The sequence below is a fragment of the Hippocampus bargibanti genome, linkage group LG05, assembly GCF_051943395.1.
Source record: "Hippocampus bargibanti isolate YZ-2025 linkage group LG05, ASM5194339v1, whole genome shotgun sequence".
NCBI lineage: Eukaryota > Metazoa > Chordata > Actinopteri > Syngnathiformes > Syngnathidae > Hippocampus > Hippocampus bargibanti.
The window spans coordinates 15485001-15507154 of NC_142738.1; the positions used below are offsets into that span (position 1 = coordinate 15485001).

The 22154-nt window shown below is 40.7% G+C and overlaps 1 protein-coding gene across 1 annotated transcript in view; it reads left to right on the top strand.

Annotated features, from left to right (window-relative positions):
• Positions 1-22154, top strand: part of grm3 (glutamate receptor, metabotropic 3) — a 100277-nt gene that overhangs the window by 50187 nt on the left and 27936 nt on the right. Inside the window, exons 4-7 of the mRNA XM_088996881.1 lie at positions 9896-10357; positions 13690-13833; positions 17214-17483; positions 18262-18853. Of these exons, the coding sequence (XP_088853007.1) occupies positions 10046-10357; positions 13690-13833; positions 17214-17483; positions 18262-18853 (1318 nt within the window). The 5' untranslated portion in view covers positions 9896-10045. The remainder of the gene's footprint in view (positions 1-9895; positions 10358-13689; positions 13834-17213; positions 17484-18261; positions 18854-22154) is intronic.

The window sequence follows — 22154 nt, forward strand, 5'->3', positions numbered from 1 at the left end:
GGTGGATTTGGTACCAACGAGAAGAATTTCAGTTGTTTTCGCTGATGAGTTTGAGGAAGTTCTGTGTAAACCAGGATTTAATTTCAGAGAGGCAGAGTGAAAGGGAAGAAGGTGGAAGAGAGGTGTCGGGTTTGCTGGAGCGATAGAGCTGGGTGTCATCCGCAAAGCAATGAAATTGTATACCAAATTTACGGAGAATATTGCCTAGGGGAAGAAGGTAGGTGATAAAGAGGAGCGGTCCCAGGACAAAGCCTTGGGGCACACCAGAAGATACAGGAGATGACTGTGAAGTGAAGAAGTTAATTTGGATGAACTGAGAGCGGCCAGAGAGATAAGAGTGGAGAAATGCCAAATTGCACAATAACCACAATTTTCCCTATGGAGGAAAGTTTGTCAAGGAGGATGGCATGAGGAGGAAGGGCGAGGATGGAGAGTAAACCGGCGTCAGCTGCCAAAAGAAGATCATTCGTGACTTTTAAGAGAGCTGATTCTGTACTGTGGTGGGGGCGGAAACCAGATTGGAATGGTTTCGTCGAGATCATTCTGGGAGAGGTGAGAGTGTAGCTGAGAGTACACCACTTTTTCTAGGATTTTGGAAATAAAACGAAGATGAGGAATGGGGTGAAGGTTCTTGAAGTCATTGGGATCAGATCTAGGCTATAACGTAGATAACAACGACAATCAATTGGGGCGCTTTCTCTGCAGACTCACAAATCTAAAGTTTTCATGCTACAGGTACTCAGATATTGCCATTTTTTGCTATTGTTAACTTTGCTTTACCTTTGAGTAGAATCATGTGCGTACTGATTTTCCCAACATGGCAAGAAAAAGTAATCACTATGTAAATTGGAAAATGTAACAGAGATAAAATATAATTATCCAAAAATGTCCCTTTCTACAGTCGTGGTCAAAGTCTATCTACAGGGGAATGGTACATGTCAAAGACATAAATAAGAATCAGAATCATCTTTATTGCCAAGTATGTAGACTACACAAGGAATGTGTTTCCGGTGGAACACACTGCACTAGTATCATCATCAAAAAATTGCAAAGAGGGACTACACAGTTCCATTTGGGCTACTGTTCAAAGAGTTAATGGCTTGGGGGAAGAAGCTGTTGAAATGTCTAAAGTCGTGTATAGACTAAATCCAGCAAACAAACACGCCCATGTGGCGGCCGTATTGGCAGGTGCAAAATTCCCATCAGAGGAATTGCATGGACATGTTGGTTGTGTGCAAATTTACAGGATGTGTCCTCCGAGGATGTATTTTCAGCTGCGGGCAATTTACAAATTCTAGATAGACCATTATCAAGCTCAGCCTCCATGAAGTTCTCGTTCTTTAACTAATTAAATTCAAAAAGAAATGGCAGAAACAAATGCAAACATATAATACAATACTCATTGGCATATTCTTTATCTTCAGTGAAAAATATTACTCTAGCCACTGTCTTTTTCTGTTTTTTTTTTTCATCAAATCCACATGAATGTAAGTATCTCAGTGTCTCCACCTTGCATCTCCATTAGCTAACATCAGTGACGTGCGATGAGGTGGCTGGTGAGGCACTCATGTCATCACAGTCAGCTTTACAAACACTACAGAGTAACTTATTCACCATTTGATTGGCAACAGTGAACGTGTTTTGTTTAAAATGTCATGTCAGCATTCTTTATATATAAAAACTAGCATAGAAAAAAATAATTTAAAAATAAGTTACTATCGTGTTACCTTTACTTATAAAAAAAGTCAATGCGCCGCTCCTTCTGAACAAAGGCATGGATAACTTCTTTGTAGAAGCCTTCCTTATCTTTCTTCAGTTTTAAAAGTATCTTTGTCTCAATGGACATCACTGCCAGTGAAGAAAGTCGTCCTTGATCAGTCCTGTTCCGACTGTATGTTTTCAGTCTTTTCAGTGCTGAGAATGACTGCTCCACTGATGCTGTAGTAGCCGAAACAGTGAGCACAAGCTGGAGCAACTTTGGGAATAGTACCTCGGGAATAGTTTCAATGAGATCCTTCTGGGCCAAAAAACTGAGAAGCTGTCCAGGAGATTTACAGCCATCCCTCACCGTTTGTGAGCTATACAGTCCGGTGTTGGTCTTCCTTTTATTATTATCTCCTGCTTCGATTGAAAGTCCAGTTTAGAAAATTATTTCCATTTAGATGTGTAATCCTCCATTCTGAAAATAAGGCCAAGCAACACGAAAAAATGACTGGATGGTTGCTAACTGTTTACTGTAGCTTGCCGTCACTAATTCTATTATTCTGCAGCCGAGGAGTCGCAAGAAGAATCTCTGGAATCACCAGCGCCTCATGTGTGAGGCAGGAGAATTGAGTGCCTCACCAATGCACACTGTTTTGATTAAAATAAAATAAAATAATAAACACTGTAGTACTGTGTTTATAATGTGCAGTGACTGTACATTATATACACCAGCTAAACTGTACAAATTTAGTTACACTAAAACTGTTTGAACACTTTAATAGCGATATGCAGTGGGACAGCAATGCAGTCTCACTGCAGAGCAAATAAGCACAGTTAGCAGGGTCATTACATGACATTTAAGTGTGATAGATGTCACTCGGAGATGGCCAATTCTGCATTTTACAGGCTGGCCATCAACCAATCATCCAGATGTACGAGTCATACAAATGGCGCGGCTAGGTTTTTTAACTCATTCACTGCTATCCTCGAATTTTTATTTGGGAATTGAAAATATGATGTGGAGAACCTTTCTCGAATTTGTTTGGGTTTTGTTTTATCTTGCGGGGGTGCCAATAAAGGGCTGGTAAGACCTTGGCAATGTTTTTCCCTTCCCCGATTGGGCAGCATTTCCATTTTTGCACTTTGTTCCAGCTTCAGCTGTTGTTAAAGCGCTGTGTAAACCAATATGTATGAATTGCATTGTATTTTGGACAGCCGCCCTCATTTTAAGTTCATATAAATCCGGGCCCATATCATTTAAGACTATTTTTTCTGATGAACGAAGTTTCTTACGCTGCGTGGAATATTTATGTCGTCCCAAAACTCAATATTCCGTGGGTCCTGCAATTTGAGTGACAATGACAAAAACCCTGGCAGTGGAGTGGAGACATTTTTGCACTTTGTGGCAGCTTCAGCTATTTTCAAAGCGCGATATAAATCAATATGCATTGGATTGTATTTTACATCATCTGGCAGTGAATGAGTTAACATCTGCCAAAATGAGACGAATTCATTCAGATTTGAGCTCTACTCGAACACAATGGCCAGATAACTGAGCGTACATTACAATGCATTAAGCAGTCGATCACTTGACATTCATGAACCAGTTGGGAGATTCTGGATTCCAATTCTGCCTTAAAATATTTTGTGTCAAGTTTGTTTGTTTGACCCTTGGTTTTCTTCACGTACTTCAACACTCTCACATGTTCCAAAAACATGCACAATGTGCTCATTTAATATAATTAATTATGTGAACCAGAATTCATATAAAACATAAAATAAAATAAACAGATCACCTTTCACCTCCAGTGGAGCATAACCTCATCACCGTAAGTTCTGCAGTTGCAACTTCATAACATGAGAGCTGTTGCACTGTATCGTATCCATAATTAATTGCATCTACATTTCACCAATAGTAATGGCAAAAAAAAATGGGGAATGGAGCACCAGGAGAAGCATTTTAAAATGCTACACGAGTTACGATTGGGATGCTCATCATTTAGCATGCTGCAAAACTGCATCCCATGCCTTTGTATCCGGTCAGTGGTTTCCATTCCACAAATTTGTAACGATTTAATTTTTCTGTTACGGGCCGTTATTGGCTCTTACTCATCTTGGTGTGCATGCGTGTGCGTGCATGTATGGTAATGGTGAATAGCAGAGGGTTGGTTGTCTTGAAAAGTCAATCTCTGGTCAAAAATGTTTGGGCACTGTAACCTGACAGATTGGCAACAAGTGTATTGTTTGTCTCAATGGACGATGACAATGACTTACAACCAGTTCATTTTTTTATACTGGGTGTGCCTTGACAGTAAACAGCTCAAAAGACAGAAAAATAAAACTGCAGAGATTGTCGATTATCTCCAATAAAATCTGTCAGGCTTTGTGCTCTATGTCGGTCTGTGCATCGACCCCGTGAGGATGCGTGTCCTGCACAGCAGTCCACCCTGTTAGACGAATACAGGATGCGGTGGTGGAAAAAAAGCAGGCGCAACATGAGAAGGGAGTGTGCGCTTGACATGTGCATCAACTGCTCAATCTCTCGCTATACTCACATCTATTCTTTATTTTTGACTGTTTACTCATGTTCTGTATATCTGTCTTCAATAGGTGTGCGAAGTTGCAATCTGCAATTGGCCATCTGCTCCTTTTCTTTTTTATACTTCAATTCCAAATTTTAAATGTGAATGTGAGTTAATGACACAATGTATATTAAAAAAAATCATCCCCAGTTTTGTACAGGTTTAGATTGGAAAAAAATGCTACTAATAATGATTTCATCTCAATTCACTCACAAATGTACGAAATCAGTGTGAAATCTAGTCCTAGGTCGTTAAACACAAGGTTTAGAGCAGTAAGATTGACAACATTTGAATAAGCAGGTTGATTGGATCGTCTCTCATCTCGCTCACATGCATAGTTTGAACAAAACAACGACGGATGTCTTTGCTCCAGATTAGCGAAAATGAATCATTTCAAACAAACGTGCCACATTCTGCAATGCAAATTTGAAACATACACTTCATTAACTGTTACATTGTGTATCAACTATTAGTATTTGCTCACCAAAAGAGAATTAAATGGGAAATCTATCAGGAAACTCATCATAAATAGCATTGATAATTGAAGCAGAGTCAATATTCTGATGAATCCGTTGTCCTGGCCACGGAAGAGTGCTTGGGAATCACAGGATGGTTGAAAATTCTAGAAAATTCCACAATTGGAATTTTTTTCTGCCATTTTTTTCAAGGACATCTCATAAAGCCTATCCATTCTGATTATGTGATGCGAAAAACCAGGCAATTGAGTATTTTTATGAACCATTGGTGAGTCATTGTTTAAAAAAAAAAATCTCTCTATTTTTGTATGACCTTTGTACGACCTCAGATATTTGCCAATGTCACTATGTGGCAATGGCAAATATGGATCATCAATTGAAACATTGTGTTTAAAAAACTAAAGATGATGAAGTAGTCATACTCAATAGAAGCTAATGTCTATGTTCTGCAGTGATTAAAAAATGGGAATTATGGGGCATTTTCTATCAAGATCGAATGAAGCACACATCCCATTGAATGTTATTTGGCCTATTTCGAGAAATGCACATTGTTCAGATTCTCAGCTGATTTTATATAACAACACCTCAACATCTCTTACGTAAAAGTTAAAAAAAAGCATGCCGTAGAGATTTGAATTCACAATGCTGGGTGATCATCATACGTCAGTTCGCCTCTCGTCGGTTTGGGATGGCAAAAATGGAAGACACCAGTGACTTGGTTAAACAAATCTCACTTGAAAAATCTTGTTAGTGCCTCGCTTCTTACTAAAACGGGCGTTTATGTGGGTGCAGAGGAAGAAGAGGAGGGAGGCGGCAAGACATAGAAATAGTCTGCTTTTAGGTCAACTCCTCTGAGAAGCAGAAAAGGTGTGTATGTGTATGTGTGTGTATGTGTATGAGTGTGTGTATGTGTATGAGTGGGTGTCCGTTTGTCTTTACGTGTGTGTCATATTACAGAGTAGAGTGGTAAAGATATGGCAGCCGCCTGAAGAAAAATCTCTGTTGCCTGCATCCAAAGGGAAGCTTTTATCCACCTACCTGCCCCCCCCCCCCCCCCCCCCCCCCCCCCCCACACACACACACACACACACACACACACACACACACACACACACACACTGTCTGTAACATGTTTTCATGAAAATAAGCATTAAGACTAAGCATGATATCAAAGTGCTTATTCTTGTTATACCAAAAATAACATTAGCCTGTAGGATAACTAAAATTGCCATTGCTTTCTCTGCCCCCGAGACTGCAGAGCCAGTGTCTTTGTTAGAGGGTGGGGCTTCTCTCTCGAAAAGTGAATGCGAACAGCAAATAGACACATATTCAGCCCATAAAAACAGTAAAAACATGTTATATTTTCCTTCACGCAGGCAGTACTTCATCATAATTTCTTCCCAATTACACTTCAATGAATGTAAACTATATTTGTGGTACAAGCAATATTTTTATATGAGACATTGCTTTGTGTGTAAAGAAAATGCAAACCTGAGAGTATTTCAGTAGAAACCAGGTTACAAAATCTCTGGATAATAATTGGATAAGCCAATTTCCGAAACATGAATATAATGATAGTTCACCATCCTGATTTAGCAAATTCGTGATCATCAAAGCTTAATTTCTGGAGAACTGCTGTTGCTGTGACCAATCTCCGTGACACGGTTTTGCAAGGTGGTGATGGCGGTTGCGGATACCGAAAAGCAGGCAGGACGGAGCAGGAGGTTGTGTTTGATAAATTGTATTAAAATAAACTCAACAGGAACAAAATCTAAAACGTTAAAATCATTTGAACAGAAAAATACAAAGTATCAAAAGAAAACCAAGAGTAAAAGTCCGCCAAGGTTAAACAAACACATGCACAGCACACAATGCATACAAAATGCACAATGTATACAATTGCACACAAAGCATACAACATACAATTGCATCCAACAATGACCCGACAGTGAATGATCATGCCGGGAGTCCTTTTGAGTGTCACTTATTGGGAACGACCAGCGCCTGCGAGGCAGCAGGCAGGGCTGACAGCGCTACCCGTTGGTCGCCAAACAGATCATGACACTCCGATTCAATGTGAGGCCGATCAAAAATATAATTCAGCTGAGTTTGTATTTTAAGCAAGCAGGGGAAGTGTTGGGGGTTAAGAAGACGGGTGAGCTTTTCATTCAGCCGGCTGTTTGCGACCTTCATGTCGCACTTATACTTGGCCGTCATTACGATGCAGGTCAGAGCGCTGAGTTGAGCAAGATCAATATGATCACTTTTCAGCGCACCATGTGCAAGTGGATTAGACAATTCAAGCGATTCCTCCCCCTTTATTGCATTTATTCTGACCTTTTATGCACCACAACCATTGATTCTACAATTCAGCTTCTACCGATACAGGAAATAATGTGTTGTCAGGCTTCCCGAGCATGATAAAACCCGCTTTCAGGTAATACAAAAGTCCAAGAAATAACATTTTCCTGAAAGTGAGGGGGGGGGGGAGCATATTGTGGGTAAATTATCTTTTAATTGCTTGTAAACAAATAGACCAATGTTACTGCCCACCTATCAGGTGTGAAATTAAAGTAAAATCTTTTGCAAAGTGCCCAGTGTCGCTCGACAAACTATGGATTGTGACTAATTTGTGGAATACGGCTTCTCCTTTTTTTCCACTGGTGACTTGGGCGAAGATTTGTAATTTTCAAGTGACACACAAACAATGATAACAGAAGCACTGTAGTGTCAGCAAAGTCAAGCTTCGACTCTGGATTAAATATAAATCGGCATGAGCTTCGGAGAGCAAGAACATATTCAAACAAATGGATACATCTCTACGGGAGGGCATTAGGGCCAGGTTGAAATATATATTTTTTTGAGATGGGCATTATTCTGAGAAAAAAAGTCGATGAGAAAAAAAGAGTTTCAAACTCGCGAATTTGCGACATTCAAAGTCACAAAATTGCTAAATTTAAAGTCACAAAGTTGCTATATCCAATCTCGCAAATTATCTAGATTTAAAGTCACAAATTTGCTAAATGTAAACGTTTAAAAATAATTCTTTCGGAGGATGAAATACATCATTAGCAGGTTAGCAGTAGTTGTGCGGTGGGTTAGAAGGCTAATGCTCTTCTGTAGCTTGCAAATACATGAAAACCTTATAAAATAAATGAATTACGATACCTTGTCCAGCCATAACTGCAACTCCACATGTACCCACTTTGTCTGCAAATTATCCCGTCTCACATGGCTGCTAACGCTAACCCACCGCACGACGGAATGATGTATCTAAAACCCTGAATGTTTTTTTTTATGTATAAACATAGCAAATTTGTGACTTTTTTTCTCAGAATAATACCCCATCTCAAAAAAAATAATTAACCCTCATGCTCTTCCGTACATCTCAGCACCCCGAGCGGGCCGACATCACATTGGATGAAATACTTTGCCATTGGTGGGTTTCGTGTTTGATGCCATGTCAACACCCGGGTGGTCAAACTGCCGCTGGGAGCGAGCGTGATTAATTTGCAGTCTGGGCATCGAGGGTGAACATCTCCTGCTCCAGTAACATCATAGATATGTGTTTGCTTTTTGGAGGGGGCTGTGTAGGGGCTTGGGAGGGGCGGCCTGTAGTTGGGATAGAACTTTCACAAAATTGGCAATGCTGAGGAGCACACATTTTGTCACGATGCCCAAACTCCACCGCCCATGAATTGTCAATCTTATTCTTATTATTAAATATATTGCCTTTCCCACTTACTATGTTTCACCTAAAATACACATTTTATTGCTGGCTTTTGCAAATTTTTAATTTTTTTGAAATTGTTTCTGGTGTGTTACATTCCCATTAAACTGATTTTTTTTTCTTGTTTCGACGTTTGAGATCAAAGTCAGTGATCACATTAGCAAACACGGCAGCCAAAACACAGCTTCCGACAATTTGGATTGAATCGTGAACTTGGCAGTATCAGATGTCCTTGTCATCTAGCACACACACACGCATGCACGCGCATGCACGCGCACACACACACACACACACACACACACACACACACACACACACACACACACACACACACACACACACACACACACTTTGCTGCTGTGAAATGTAAATTTCACCACTGTGAGACTAATAAAGGCAAATCCAATCCAATCCAATCCACACACACACACACACACACACGCACACGCACATTCGCTCGCCGGAGGAGAGTGGAGAAGTGAGGCAAGCAAGATCAGATAAGAGCAGCTTTTCTGAATTGTGCTATGAGAAGTCTCATGTATCAAGCTGCCATCTAAACTGCTTTATCCAGATACAACCATGGGCACACACACATACACATTCACTCACACATTTACACAACCTGAAGAAGGAGAAGGTTGCCTGTCTGATCTAAAGGATAGCTGGCTGGAGATCAACAAACAATACCAAATCCGCGTTAGTCGTGGCAGCTACTCTGATATCAAGAACATTCTTGAACATTCAGGGGACATTGACTCTGTACCCTGAAAGGGACCACAGATGTTTGATATTTACAGTAGAGGATCATACACTACACCTGTATTTTCTAAGACTTAGTTCGGTGTCTTTTTGACCATTTGCGATAGTGTCAGTGAGAAATGATTTTTAAAAAGCTGCAAGGCATGGAGACGATTTAGTTACACACTTAAAACACATTTAGTTAGTAATGCACCGATACAAGATCAGTACATCTGCAATTGTACTTGTGAAAATGGGCTAATCCAATGACAAATACCATTTCGTCAGCTCGACAAATAACTAGCCTTGAAAATTAGATTATTAGTCTCACAGTGGACACATTTTAAATTTCACAGCAGCAAAGTTATGAAAGGAAGATGAAAGCAAAGAAAGAAGTAGAAAAACAAAATACAGTAGCTGCGGGAAAGTCAGCTATTCTCGCGGCGCCATCTTGAAGTCAAAAGAACAAAAAAGATCCAGTTTTTAAAAAAAATCTATGTTTGCTTGTTTCAAGATGTTTATTTTGCTACGTTTGTCATTATAGTTATAGCTCAAATTTCACAAAAAAAGTTTGGCAAAAAAAATGTACTCAGCATTGTATATTGTATAAATGGTTTGATTCCGGTTGAAATATTAATCTGGACGATTTGTTTTCTGTCCGTCAGAGCTGATGTCCTCATGCTGTGTCCTTCAACGTCCACTCCTCTGCTTGTCCCACTCAACCATTTCATGGGACTCCAAGTGACCCCCGCCGTTCCACCCTTAGCACATTACCCCTAACCTTCCTCACCTGGCCCGATTCCCGACTCCCAACCATGGTGGCCTGTGCTCTCATGGTGGTGATTATGTGTCGAGGCGTACTGCTGTCCATCGGAGAGCCGCCGCCATCCCGCCGGGAGATCCGAATGGAAGGTGACCTGGTGCTGGGCGGCTTGTTCCCCGTGCATGAAAAAGGTGGCGGCATAGAGGAGTGCGGTCGCGTCAACGAAGATCGAGGTATCCAGAGATTGGAAGCCATGCTGTTCGCCATTGACGCAATCAACAGGGACCCTGTTCTGTTGCCTGGCGTCTCACTCGGCGTTCACATCTTGGACACGTGTTCGCGAGATACCTACGCACTGGAGCAGGTTGGTCGAAGCGCACAACGAAACTCTTCAAAATGAAGTCATACTTGTGAAGAAAATGTCTTGAACAAACCCAATGGAGGTCATGTTCCCAGTCTCTTCAGTGGTTGTCCTGCGTCACCATAGAAATAGATAGGTTTAGAAGTGCCCAAAGGAGGCAATAGCATTGCGCCCGCGGTCACCAGGTCGTGACGTCACTGATGATGTCACGAGTTGTAGCCTCTGACACAGTTCCGTACCATATGAATAATTTTTGCTCGTTTTTCGTCGATTTTCTTCCGGTATTCGAGGAAATTCTAATACTTTGTGGCTAAATATGTTTTAGAAGACAACTACTTCACTCTCACGTCGTCTTTCGGCACGATGTGAAGTCGGACAAGTCCAAAAACCTCAACTTTTAAGATCAGATATGCTTTGGATTATAATTTTTTTATAATCCAAAACATACAATTGCAATTAAATACACCACTATTGATGTATATTTATTCAGAGTCTAAAAATGTTATGAATAATAGAAATGACAGCTTTTTAAGATTGAAAATTCAAATACATAGTATAATTATCTTTTGAGTGTGATTGTAACCAATCTTCAAACGTGAAAAAAATAACATTCATAAAGAATGATCATACTTAATTGGTGATCGGAATTGGACTAAATCAGAAATTGTAGAGGATTAGGTAACACTGTGTATAGTGTATATATGTGTGAAATCTACAACGGATCAAAAAGACCAAGAAGTAATTATTAGTATGTTGTATGAGCAGAGTCGGCTAACGTGGGGCGCGTTTCACTAAACTTTGCTATTTAGCAATATTGCTAAGCGTTAACAATATTGCTAAATGATGTTTAGTGAGACACGTTTTTAGCGTTAACAATGAACTTAGCAATATATTAGCAATATTGCTAAGTTAGCAATGTTTAGTGAAACGCACACCCCTGCAGTTCAAATTTAATGTCGAATTAGTTACATGCTTGAGGAGGCAGAGCCAATTCAATTTCATACTAATGAAGCACAGCTAGAACGTACTTATACACGGTCGAAGATCGAAAACAGGACGAAAATTAGTCGCTAAAACATCGCAAAACGAATTTTTTTTTTTTTTCTTTTTATAGAAATTTCATTTTCACTCACTTGAAGAACGAAATTCCTTTGTTTTTCAGCTTGTAGTTGAAGCATCCGTAAGCGAAACATTGCGGCCCCCAATTGTTGTTCCTTTTTACAGCATCCATACGTTATATAGACCTAAATACGCTCAAAACTATCCTATTTCTATGCCAAACCAAGCCACGTTACTATGGACGCTACAACTCGTGCCGTCACTTCCGGGTTTGCAATCAACCTCGTCTCTACGCCACTTCTAAACCTATCTATTTCTATGTGCGTCACCCTCAGGTTCCGTTGGATTCAATTAGATTTTTTTAAAATATAGACATTCTTTCAAAAATTGTGGGGCTGACCGACATTGCTAAGCACATTGCTAAGCACAAGTTGACATCACAGTCACTTCTTCAAGTCAGAGGTGGCCACTTTCTGTTACTCTGAAGTTCCCTGTTGTGAAACGATTTATATGCAGAATAAAATACGCGCATGCGGGCAAATGGAAATGATAAAATTAAATACGCAGATTACTGTTCATACAGGCACCGTATTATATTAAAATGCTGTCAAATGCTGTATGCTGTAAAATGCTTTTTTGAGAACCGAAGGCATGAATAAGTAAAAATGAATGTACAGCACAACCAAACAATTCAAAATTAAGAAATTGTGAAGAAATGGCCAGATGAATCTTTCTACAGACATCAATAGCATTTATATACCTTAAAATAAATGTTATTTACAATATAAAAATGTATTGTTAAATCATCAGTTTTGTAATTAACTAATTTAGCCCCCTAAAATAAATTTAAAATATAATAAATTGATTAAATAAATTAATTCAATGTACCTTGAACAACTGTGTTAAAAGTAAACTAGACAACGGCATGTGACGGCTAAAATGCTGAATGGAAAAAATACTGAAAGGCGGAATGATATTGATATTGATACACAGTTTTCACCTTACACACTGTCTGGGAACCAATTAGTTTCGTAAGCCAGGGTATCACTGTATTATGTAGGACAGGGGTGGGGAACCGATGACTGGCGAGCCATATATGGCTCTTTTGATGATTGCATCTGGCTCGCAGATAAAACAAAATACATATTCTCACCTTTTCGCTGTTTATTTCCTGTTTAGGCTGCAGTTGGCTGAAAGCGCAATTTGATTAGATAATACTGACCTAGGTTGGCTGAAAGCACAATTTGATTGGATGATACTGATTGATCTCGAAACAGGTAAGGCGACTAGTAAAAAAAATTAGTATGGTACCCTTCAGGTTGAATGGACCGAAAGATTCGCCTTAGTCGAGAGAAAAGGTTCTGCCGTGATTCTAATTTGAAATGAAACAATATAATCGAGGAAACAGTCGAAGGTACGTGGCACTTTGACAAGCCCAATGCTAACGTTAGCGTCAGTATAGTCTGCGAGAGAAAGCAGAAAGCAAGCATGTGAAATGTAAATTTCTCCACTGCGAGACTAATAAAGTCAAATCCAATCAAATCCAATCCAAGCTAATGAGCAATGTGCAGGCTAGCGAGCAGTAACTTCGCGTATGGACCCGGGAAGTTGACTTTCATTCTGATAGTTTGGTGGATTTTTACCAATCATGAGAAAACCATTAATAAATAATAATAAATAATTAAATAATAAATTCTAACATCTTATTGAAATCACAAATACACAAACATAAATGTGTGTGTGTGTGTGTGTGTGTGTGTGTGTGTGTGTGTGTGTGTGTGTGTGTGTGTGTGTGTGTGCGTGTGAGTGCATGTCTTTGCGTGTGTGCGTGTGTGTGTGTGTGTGTGTGTGTGTGTGTGTGTGTGTGTGTGTGTGTGTGTGCGTGTGCGTGTGTGTGTGTGTGTGTGTGTGTGTGTGTGGCTCTCACTGAAAAATATTTCAAAAATTTTTACTTGTATGGCTCTCTTAGTCAAAAAGGTTCCCGACCCCTGATGTAGGGGGTGCATATTAACAATGTAGGAGTAATAAGATTATATAATAATAATAATAATAATAATAATAATAATAATAATATTAGAAGTAAAACGGCAACCAAAATCACATAAAATCTTCAAGTCTCTTTTTTTCCACATATGTGAGTCTAAGTTGACATTTTCGCAAGTGAGATTCAAAAGAAAATTTGTGTGAACTATTTTGGCCCTCCAAAACTAATCATGCTCACGATGGACTGGCTCCCCCAGGGGCACTTCTGATGAGCTGCGCTTGCCTTTTTACAGGCTTTGGAGTTTGTGCGCGCGTCGCTCACCAAGGTGGATGACTCAGAGTTCATCTGTCCGGACGGCTCTTACGCCCTCCAGGATGACAGCCCGCTCGCCATCGCTGGCGTCATCGGCGGGTCCTTCAGCAGCGTTTCCATACAGGTAGCACGTGTCAGTCAAAACTGACCTTTTCTGTTGCTCGAACTGAAATGACTGCGGGACGCTATAGGCAGAATCTGAGCAATAAGGCTTTGCTGAATGACTGAAAGACAAGACAAGCAAACTTTTGTCCATGCATATAAAAATTCTCCACACCCCTGTTCAAATACCAGATAGAATGAGACCAAGAGTAGTTTTTTTCAAAACGTTTTATACAACGGTGTAGCAGCATGACCACAAAAATGCTTATTAAAATAAATAGCTGCCAAATCAGCTATTTATAGTTACTTCAAAGTATGGCTTCTTAGTTACAGTGACTTGGTGAAAGTTGCTGAGTTGCAGTTAATACCCGCTGTTTAATTATTTTAAGCTTTACCCAGGTGCAGTTACTCAGTTACATTAGTTACTGAGTTTCACATCTATAATTACTTAGCATGAATAACAGTTTTACAGTTACAGAGTGATCATTTTCAGAATATACAATTCATTTTTAAACTCTCGTTAAAATATGCAATTATTTCCTTCAATATCGTACTTTAAGTATCTCTATTTGGGCGGCCCGGTAGTCGAGTGGTTAGCACACCGGCTTCACAGTGCAGCGGTCGCCGGTTCGCGTCCCGGTCCTCCCTGTGTGGAGTTTGCATGTTCTCCCCGGACCTGTGTGGGTTTTCTCCGGGTCCTCCGGTTTCCTGCCACACTCCAAAAACATGCATGGCAGGCAGATTGACCACTCCAAATTGTCCCTAGGTGTGAGTGTGAGAGTGACTGTTGTATGTCTTTGTGTGCCCTGCGATTGGCTGGCAGCCAATTCAGGGTGTCCCCCGCCTTGTGCCCGAAGACAGCTGACCTCCAGCAACCCCCGCGACCCTAATAAGGAATAAGCGGTACAGAAAATGAGATTATATATATATATGACGCTTCGAAAAATATGAATAGATTTACAGGGATACTTTGAAGAAGCATCCCTGAGGAAGTATGCATAAAACCCATGGTTCTGCCAGTGTTTCTCTTTTTTTGTTTAGTTGTTTTTGCAATTTATTTCTGTTTTTCTCTATTACCTTGCTGCTATTCTTTACCATCTGCAAAGTACAACTCCTGTAATTGTAACTTGTTTGACTATATGACTTTCAATTTATGAGTCTATATTGGTGACCAGTGCGATCAAACCAGAAGCAGCTGTACAACATCCACTGAATTGAAGCAAATACGTGACTGAACTTGTCTTTTTCTTTTTTTCAATTTGCTCTTTTCCATACATTTTTATAAAATAGAGAAGAAAGTGTATTGCTATTTTTGTCTTTATACATATACAAAATACATGACAAATCATGTTCTTGTTTTTTTAAAGATGTTCATAAAATTATTAGTCGGATGACAATATAGATGATGTTTTCTTTTTCAAGAACTATATTTAAACATTTCGAATAATCATGTTGGAAAAGATGAGCAATTACATATTTAGCCCTCATACTTTCATCATATAGTTATTTTTCTTCTCTTTGTCTGCTGTTGTTTTTTGTTTTTTTCTGTGGTGGCTCACAGCAGATGGGAGAATCCATCAAAGAATGGTCGTGTATTTATTTGCATTTCTGTATGCATGTTTGATTGTGCTGTTTAAATGTCCTTTGCTCCATCTGTGCCTGTGTGCGTATGTGAATGTGTGAGTGTGTGGGGGGTGCGTATGTGTGTGTGTGTGTGTGTGTGTGTGTGTGTGTGTGTGTGTGTGTGTGTGTGTGTGTGTGTGTGTGTGATTAGGATACTTCCAGTCTGAGAACACTCCTCGGATGTATGAGTCAGTCCTGTGTGAACTATTAGTGTGAGATATGATTAACAATGCAAATTAGCCACTCTATATATTTCAATTATCTCAGCAATGTATTCTAAAACAACTGGGTTCCGATCTTGATGCAATTTTCCTCAGAAATTCGATGGTCATGCTGCACCTTAACACAAACAAAGTGCATATACAGGGAAAGATGGGCAAACTAGCATCATTTGTAACAAGAATTGGGATGTAAGATTTGACCACTGAGATTGTGTGTTTGTCTTGCTTCGATCGAAACTGCATAGAATGTTTAACTGAATGTTGAACTGAAAATAGCGGATTTCGTCTTGAATTAACGCTAGTAATAATAGCATTGTGTGAGAAAGCAGGACTATCCAGTAGAAAGAAAAAAATGCTATGGAATCATGGAAGAATGGGCAAATTCCATACACAGGAGGAATCTCAAAAATTCAAAATGCGTGGTGCAAACATGCTATGCACTAGGTTGACTTTGACTAAAAATAATTTGTTGTTATGCAGAATTTTTTGGTCTTTAGCCAACGTATTATTGAAAATATCCTAAAAAATGTCATTTCCATATCACTCTTACATACTTTAAATGTGCATGTGTGCGTGCATATGAATGTATATGTGACTCCACACTTTGCTCGTATCTTGACAGAATCTCATTATGCATGATTGCTGTCAGCAGCAAGCAACCTTCCAAATATATTGACATTTTTATCATTGAAAAGGGGGATAATGAATTAATTAGAGGATCATTTCTACTGGATGGGGTTTATTCTCCAAGGCTTTTTTTTGATGATAGACCAGCAGTCATTTTTGATCAAACTTTTATTAACACGATTAATTAAAAACCTCCACACGCTTGTGTGCGCGCACACACACATGTACACACACACACACACACACACACACGCACACACACACACACACACACACACACACGCACACACACACACGCACACACACGCGCATACACACACACACACACACACACACTGTCCAATACAAAGGAGGGAGAGGAGGAAGACATGCAGAGCGTCTTCTTATAAGGGTTGCTGAATAATTCCATACGTGATGCATTTTGACATAAACCAAACACATCAATAGCTCCTCTGAATGCACGTCCTTACTTGATGTCAAACAAGGAAGATTCCTTACAAAGATGCAATGGGTGATTTTTCTGGTGACTTTTGTGCTGCAAAGGGTTTGTTTTCCATGTTATGCGGGGTTTCTTTTGTTTTGTTTCAGTTCCCACCGGGACGTATTAAAGAGCTGTGAGGGAAGTGAAAGGTAAACTAGTTTTATTTAGCTCGACTTCCTTATTGTGCGGAATTGACAGGGGCCACTGTTTGCACATTTACAAAGTGAAATCAACCTTGTCAACCAGCTGGGGTTATTGACTCTCTTTTTCAAAGAAATAGTGTCAGTATGTTTTTCAATCAACCTTCGCTAGGGGTTTTCAATGTTAAATATGGATGTATGAGACTCTAGACATGTTTATCAGCAGTTCAGCATAACAAGTTGTGACATAAAATCTTCAAGATATTGCCAATGATCCAGTAGTGGTCGCTGTCATCTGTTATTCATTCAGGTTGCCAACCTTCTCAGGCTCTTCCAGATCCCTCAAATAAGCTATGCGTCCACAAGCGCCAAACTCAGCGACAAGACCCGCTACGACTACTTTGCCCGCACCGTGCCGCCTGACTTCTATCAGGCCAAAGCCATGGCTGAGATCCTGCGCTTTTTCAATTGGACCTACGTCTCCACTGTGGCGTCGGAGGGAGATTACGGAGAAACGGGCATTGAGGCCTTTGAGCAGGAGGCCCGCATGAGGAACATCTGCATTGCCACATCAGAAAAAGTAAGCTATGGTATGATTAACTGGAGAGCAAGTTTTTAATTTGCATCGATGCAGAGTGTGAAACTGCACCAATGAAAAGCAGAGCAGACATTTTTGTCGAATGGATGCCCAATGAAATAAGTTGGGCAACAATAGTCACAATTCAACCGATACGTCTTTGTAGGCTCTCAGCCGTACAGGAGTGGTCCATCGATGAAAAGTTTACTTCAGCCGTCATCTCTACTTCTTTGAAGGTGTCGGACGTTTCGCTCCTAATCCGAAGAGCTTTGTCAGCAACACCTTCAAAGAAGTACAGTACAGATGACGGCTGAAGAAACCTTTTCATCAATTGAACAATTATTTCCAACAATGCTGATAAATATTCACAGACAAGAACAATAGAATAAAGAAAAACACATGCTTTTTATTGATGTCGCTGAAAGTCGGATTATGAGGCTCCGATCTATTACATCATGGATCAATCTTTATAACATGAGAATCAATCAAATATTTTACGTAATAATTGTACTATCTGGTTCATATCCATGTGATTGTACAGCTGTGCAATGAAAAAGAAGCTAATGATGGGCCTTTACTGATACAATACCTCATAAAATATTATGGATGCTTAAACAATATAAATTTAGTCCGATTTTATTTTTCCACCCTGATATCCATAACAAAGTGGAAGGATCAGGGTTTCAATGTCCGACAAGAAAGAAAAAAAGTTACTTGGCATGTCGAGAAGTGGACTTTGATAAATGTGATACATTTGTTTCAAAACCTTGGATCAATACAGGTGGGACGTTCCAATGCCAAAAAGTCATACGAAGCCGTAATTCGCCAACTCCTCCAGAAGCCCAACGCCCGTGTGGCCGTCCTTTTTTTGCGCAGCGACGATGCCCGAGAGCTTCTGGCCGCCGCCACCAGGCTTAACGGCTCCTTCATCTGGGTGGCCAGCGATGGCTGGGGGGCGCAGGAGAGCATTGTTAAGGGCAACGAGGTGACTGCCGAAGGAGCCATCACGCTCGAACTGGCCGCCAACCACGTGCCAGAGTTCAACAGCTACTTCCTCAGTCTGAACCCCCAAAAAAACCTTCGCAACCCGTGGTTCAGGGAATTCTGGGAGCAGCGCTTCCAGTGCTCACTGGGCAGCGGTGGGGGGGGAACACCTCTCCCGCTTTGCGACAAGAACCTATCCATGGACAAGAGCAACTTTGAACCTGAGTCCAAGATCATGTTTGTGGTCAACGCGGTGTTTGCCATGGCTTATGCCCTGCACAATATGCAGCGCAGCCTCTGCTTCAACACCAGCACATTGTGCGATAGCATGAAGGCCTTGGATGGGCGAAGACTCTACCGGGACTTCATATTGAACGTCAGCTTTACAGGTAAGATGGCATGGGGACTACAAAGACTGCAAGGGCAATATCTAACAACTCCTGTGGGCACGTATCACAAATCTGTTTTAGCTGGTCAAACAGAAACATTTCAGAGATCTTGACTTAATGATGACTTTCATCCATCCATTTCCTGTACCGCTTATTCCTCATTAGGGTCGCAGGGGTGCTGCAGCCTATACCAGTCGTTTTGGGGCACTAGGCGGGGAACACCCTGGGCACACACTCTCACACTCCCACCTAGGGACATTTTGGAGTGTTCAATCCATCTGCCATGCGTGTGTTTTGAATGTGGGAGGAAACCGGAGGACCCTGAGAAAACCCATGCAGACCCGGGGAGAGCATGCAAACTCCACACAGGGAGGCTGGAGCGAGACGCGAACCGGCGACCTCTGCACTGTGAAGTTTTATCATGGTTATGTGTCTGTGCACTTTTACTAGAACTTAATCAAACTTTGCAATCTAACTTGTCCAGTTTTCAATTTGTAGTTCCTAATTTGAAAATAACAATTAATCCAGATGTGAAGCAATGGCAGCAAATGGCAAAACAATAAACTTTCCTGCTTTCTTCATTGTCATTAAATTCATATTCAAATTAATGAAGTTGCATGACCTATTCCAAAAATGAATTGCTCATCTTTGACTTGCGCTATGATCAGCTATCTTACTTACACAGTTATCGACGGACGCTGTTTGGTGTCCCCTTGGGAACCCTCCTGCGACACATTTGGCCACTGCCTAATGGCAAATGTAGCCGTTAGCAGCCAGTCAGTCCATTCAAGCCTACCTCCCGCAATGGTTGCTCATATCAACGATGGAATGCACAGTGAGAGTCAACTTGGAAATAAAAGCATTACGACTCATGAATATACAATTTCCAGTGCTCATTTTTCACCTGTGCACCACTTGTGTGCCTGTTTAGGCTTGTTTTTCCATATGGCAACCATTCTAGGGTGTACTTTCCCTTTCATCCAGGTCATGTCAGATGGGCTGCAGCTTACTGACACAAGACAAGCACAACAGAAAATGTATTATTAGTTGCATGAGAACATTACTGGTGTCGTGTAGTGGTGCGTTTTTCTGACTTTCACCCAAAATGTGAGAGTGAATGGTTGTCTGTCTTTATTTGTGCTCAGCAGCTGACTGTTGACCAATCCAGGGTGTTTTCCACATCTTGCCCAAAGTCAGCTGTGAGAGGCCGCAGTTCACCTGTGTCCGAGTTGAGGAAAAGCGCTCTTCCAAAATGAATTTTTGGGACTTAAAAGGCAGGAAAACAGAGACATGGATGGATGGATGGATGGATGGATGGATGGATGGATGGATGCAAGGACGGATGATGTAAAGCTTTCATTACCAAAATAAGAGTGGGGCATTTTCTACTTCTATACTTAAGTATATTACATAGGTCAGAATGTGTACTTTCGGCCTACTTTAACAAGATTGAATCAGTACATCACGTTTTACCTGTCATTATCTAAAAACGTTTTTTTCTATTTTTGGTCTGTTCTGCTTAAGTATAGAGCCCGAGTAGTATCTTTTGTTTACAGTTAGGACAGTGTAAGGTAAGTTTGTATAGTGTGTTCGAGTTGTTATCCTTTCCAGCATCAGTATCCAAGTCCTGAGACCAATCGGTTTAATTTCCATGTATTGTCAAGTAGCAGCTGCCTATTGACAACTATTACTGGCGACACACCACGACTAAGTTGCTTTGAGCAATAGGAGCGGTGGCTAATCCACGGTGCTGTATTGTTCCCTCCTTACACTAATGAGATTGGTTGTGCGTTATAATAGCTCCTATAACAGGCTGCATGCATGCTGCCGCTTCTGCAGCTCTCGATGGAGCTGCTGGGGAGAGAGGAAGTAAAGTAGGGATTGTGTTGATTGACAGTGCGACAGAAGCAGCGGTATGAATAAACTCAAGCGTCTCAGGGACTGATACAAGTGTAGAGGTGCTTATTTTCCGCTCCCAGACATCAAAATTGCACTAACAGGAACACAATTGAGCTCTTCTCACTCGCAAGCCCTCTGTCACACCGTCCTGTGCAGGGGAAATAAGCAATTACGATTGAATTTTCATTGGTGGATGCAGCACTTCATCACCAAGTGAACCATTTACACCTGCCAATTTGTGTAGCGAATTATTACCGTACCCAAATGCCCTGTAAAGACCCTCACTTACTGTAAAATGGGAGGCGTGATTGAAGCTGTATTTTCACTCATGGGGGCAGCACTTCCTCACATTTATGTTTGGTATTCCAAACAGAAATACCCTCCAAAGCAAACGTCCCACATCCTCTTCAGTATGGAAGCGACCTTGTAATTCTTCTGATGGGAGTTTGCTTTTCAGTCTGCAGTTCTCTGGTCTGTAACAAAACTCTCCGTGACTCATTGCCATTCCTCACATACTGTATATGTCCCTGTATCTGAGTCAAACAGTAAACATACGCCCATCACCACCTGCGGAGGCCTCTCGCAGATGGAGAGAGAACAGCATTCCCGGCTCACTATCAATCTTCTCGCTTTAAGGTCACGCTTTAAGAAAATGATTACTTTGTCAAATTTGTGAAATGCTTTATTTAATGTATTTTGTTTAATTCTTTGTAACATATAAAAATATTTACTTTGGCATGTTAAAAAATTATTCCTGAATTGACCTTTCAAAAACAAAGGCAAAAATAAAATCTAGGTGATATTATTATTATGTATTGTATTTAAAAATTGCATTGCTCATCCAGTCAATCAAAAACTGGCTATTGATTACGGAAACATTCAATTCAAGGTCAAAGTCAAAGTCAGCTTTATTGTGCTAATATGCATGACATACAGCACAAATTAAATTAATGTCCTCTCGGACCCAGCGTGCAAGACATGCAAGGCACTTATAACGTGGCTAAAAGACATACAATTGACAACAGACAATACTTGTAATTTCTGTATGTAAAGTGAGGTAGTGTCGTCTGGAAAGTGAGGCAGTGACGTATGTAAAGTGAGGTAGTGACATATGTAAAGTGAGGAAGTGACGTACATAAAGTGACATAATGTCGTAATTGCAAAAACAAACAACAAGAAAGGGTTGAAGTGAGGTCTTGCAGAAAAAAAATGAGAAAGAACAAAAAAATAGAGTTCAGGATGATCGTACAGCATGTAGCGTGTACTCAGAGTTCGGCGAGTGTGGCAGTGGGAAGGGGCAGGCTGGGCAGGGCTGGGAGGGAGTTGAGTCTCCGGACTGCCTGGTGGCAGAAACTGTCCTTGAGCCTGCTGGTCTTGGCTCGGGGACTCTGCAGTCTCCTAC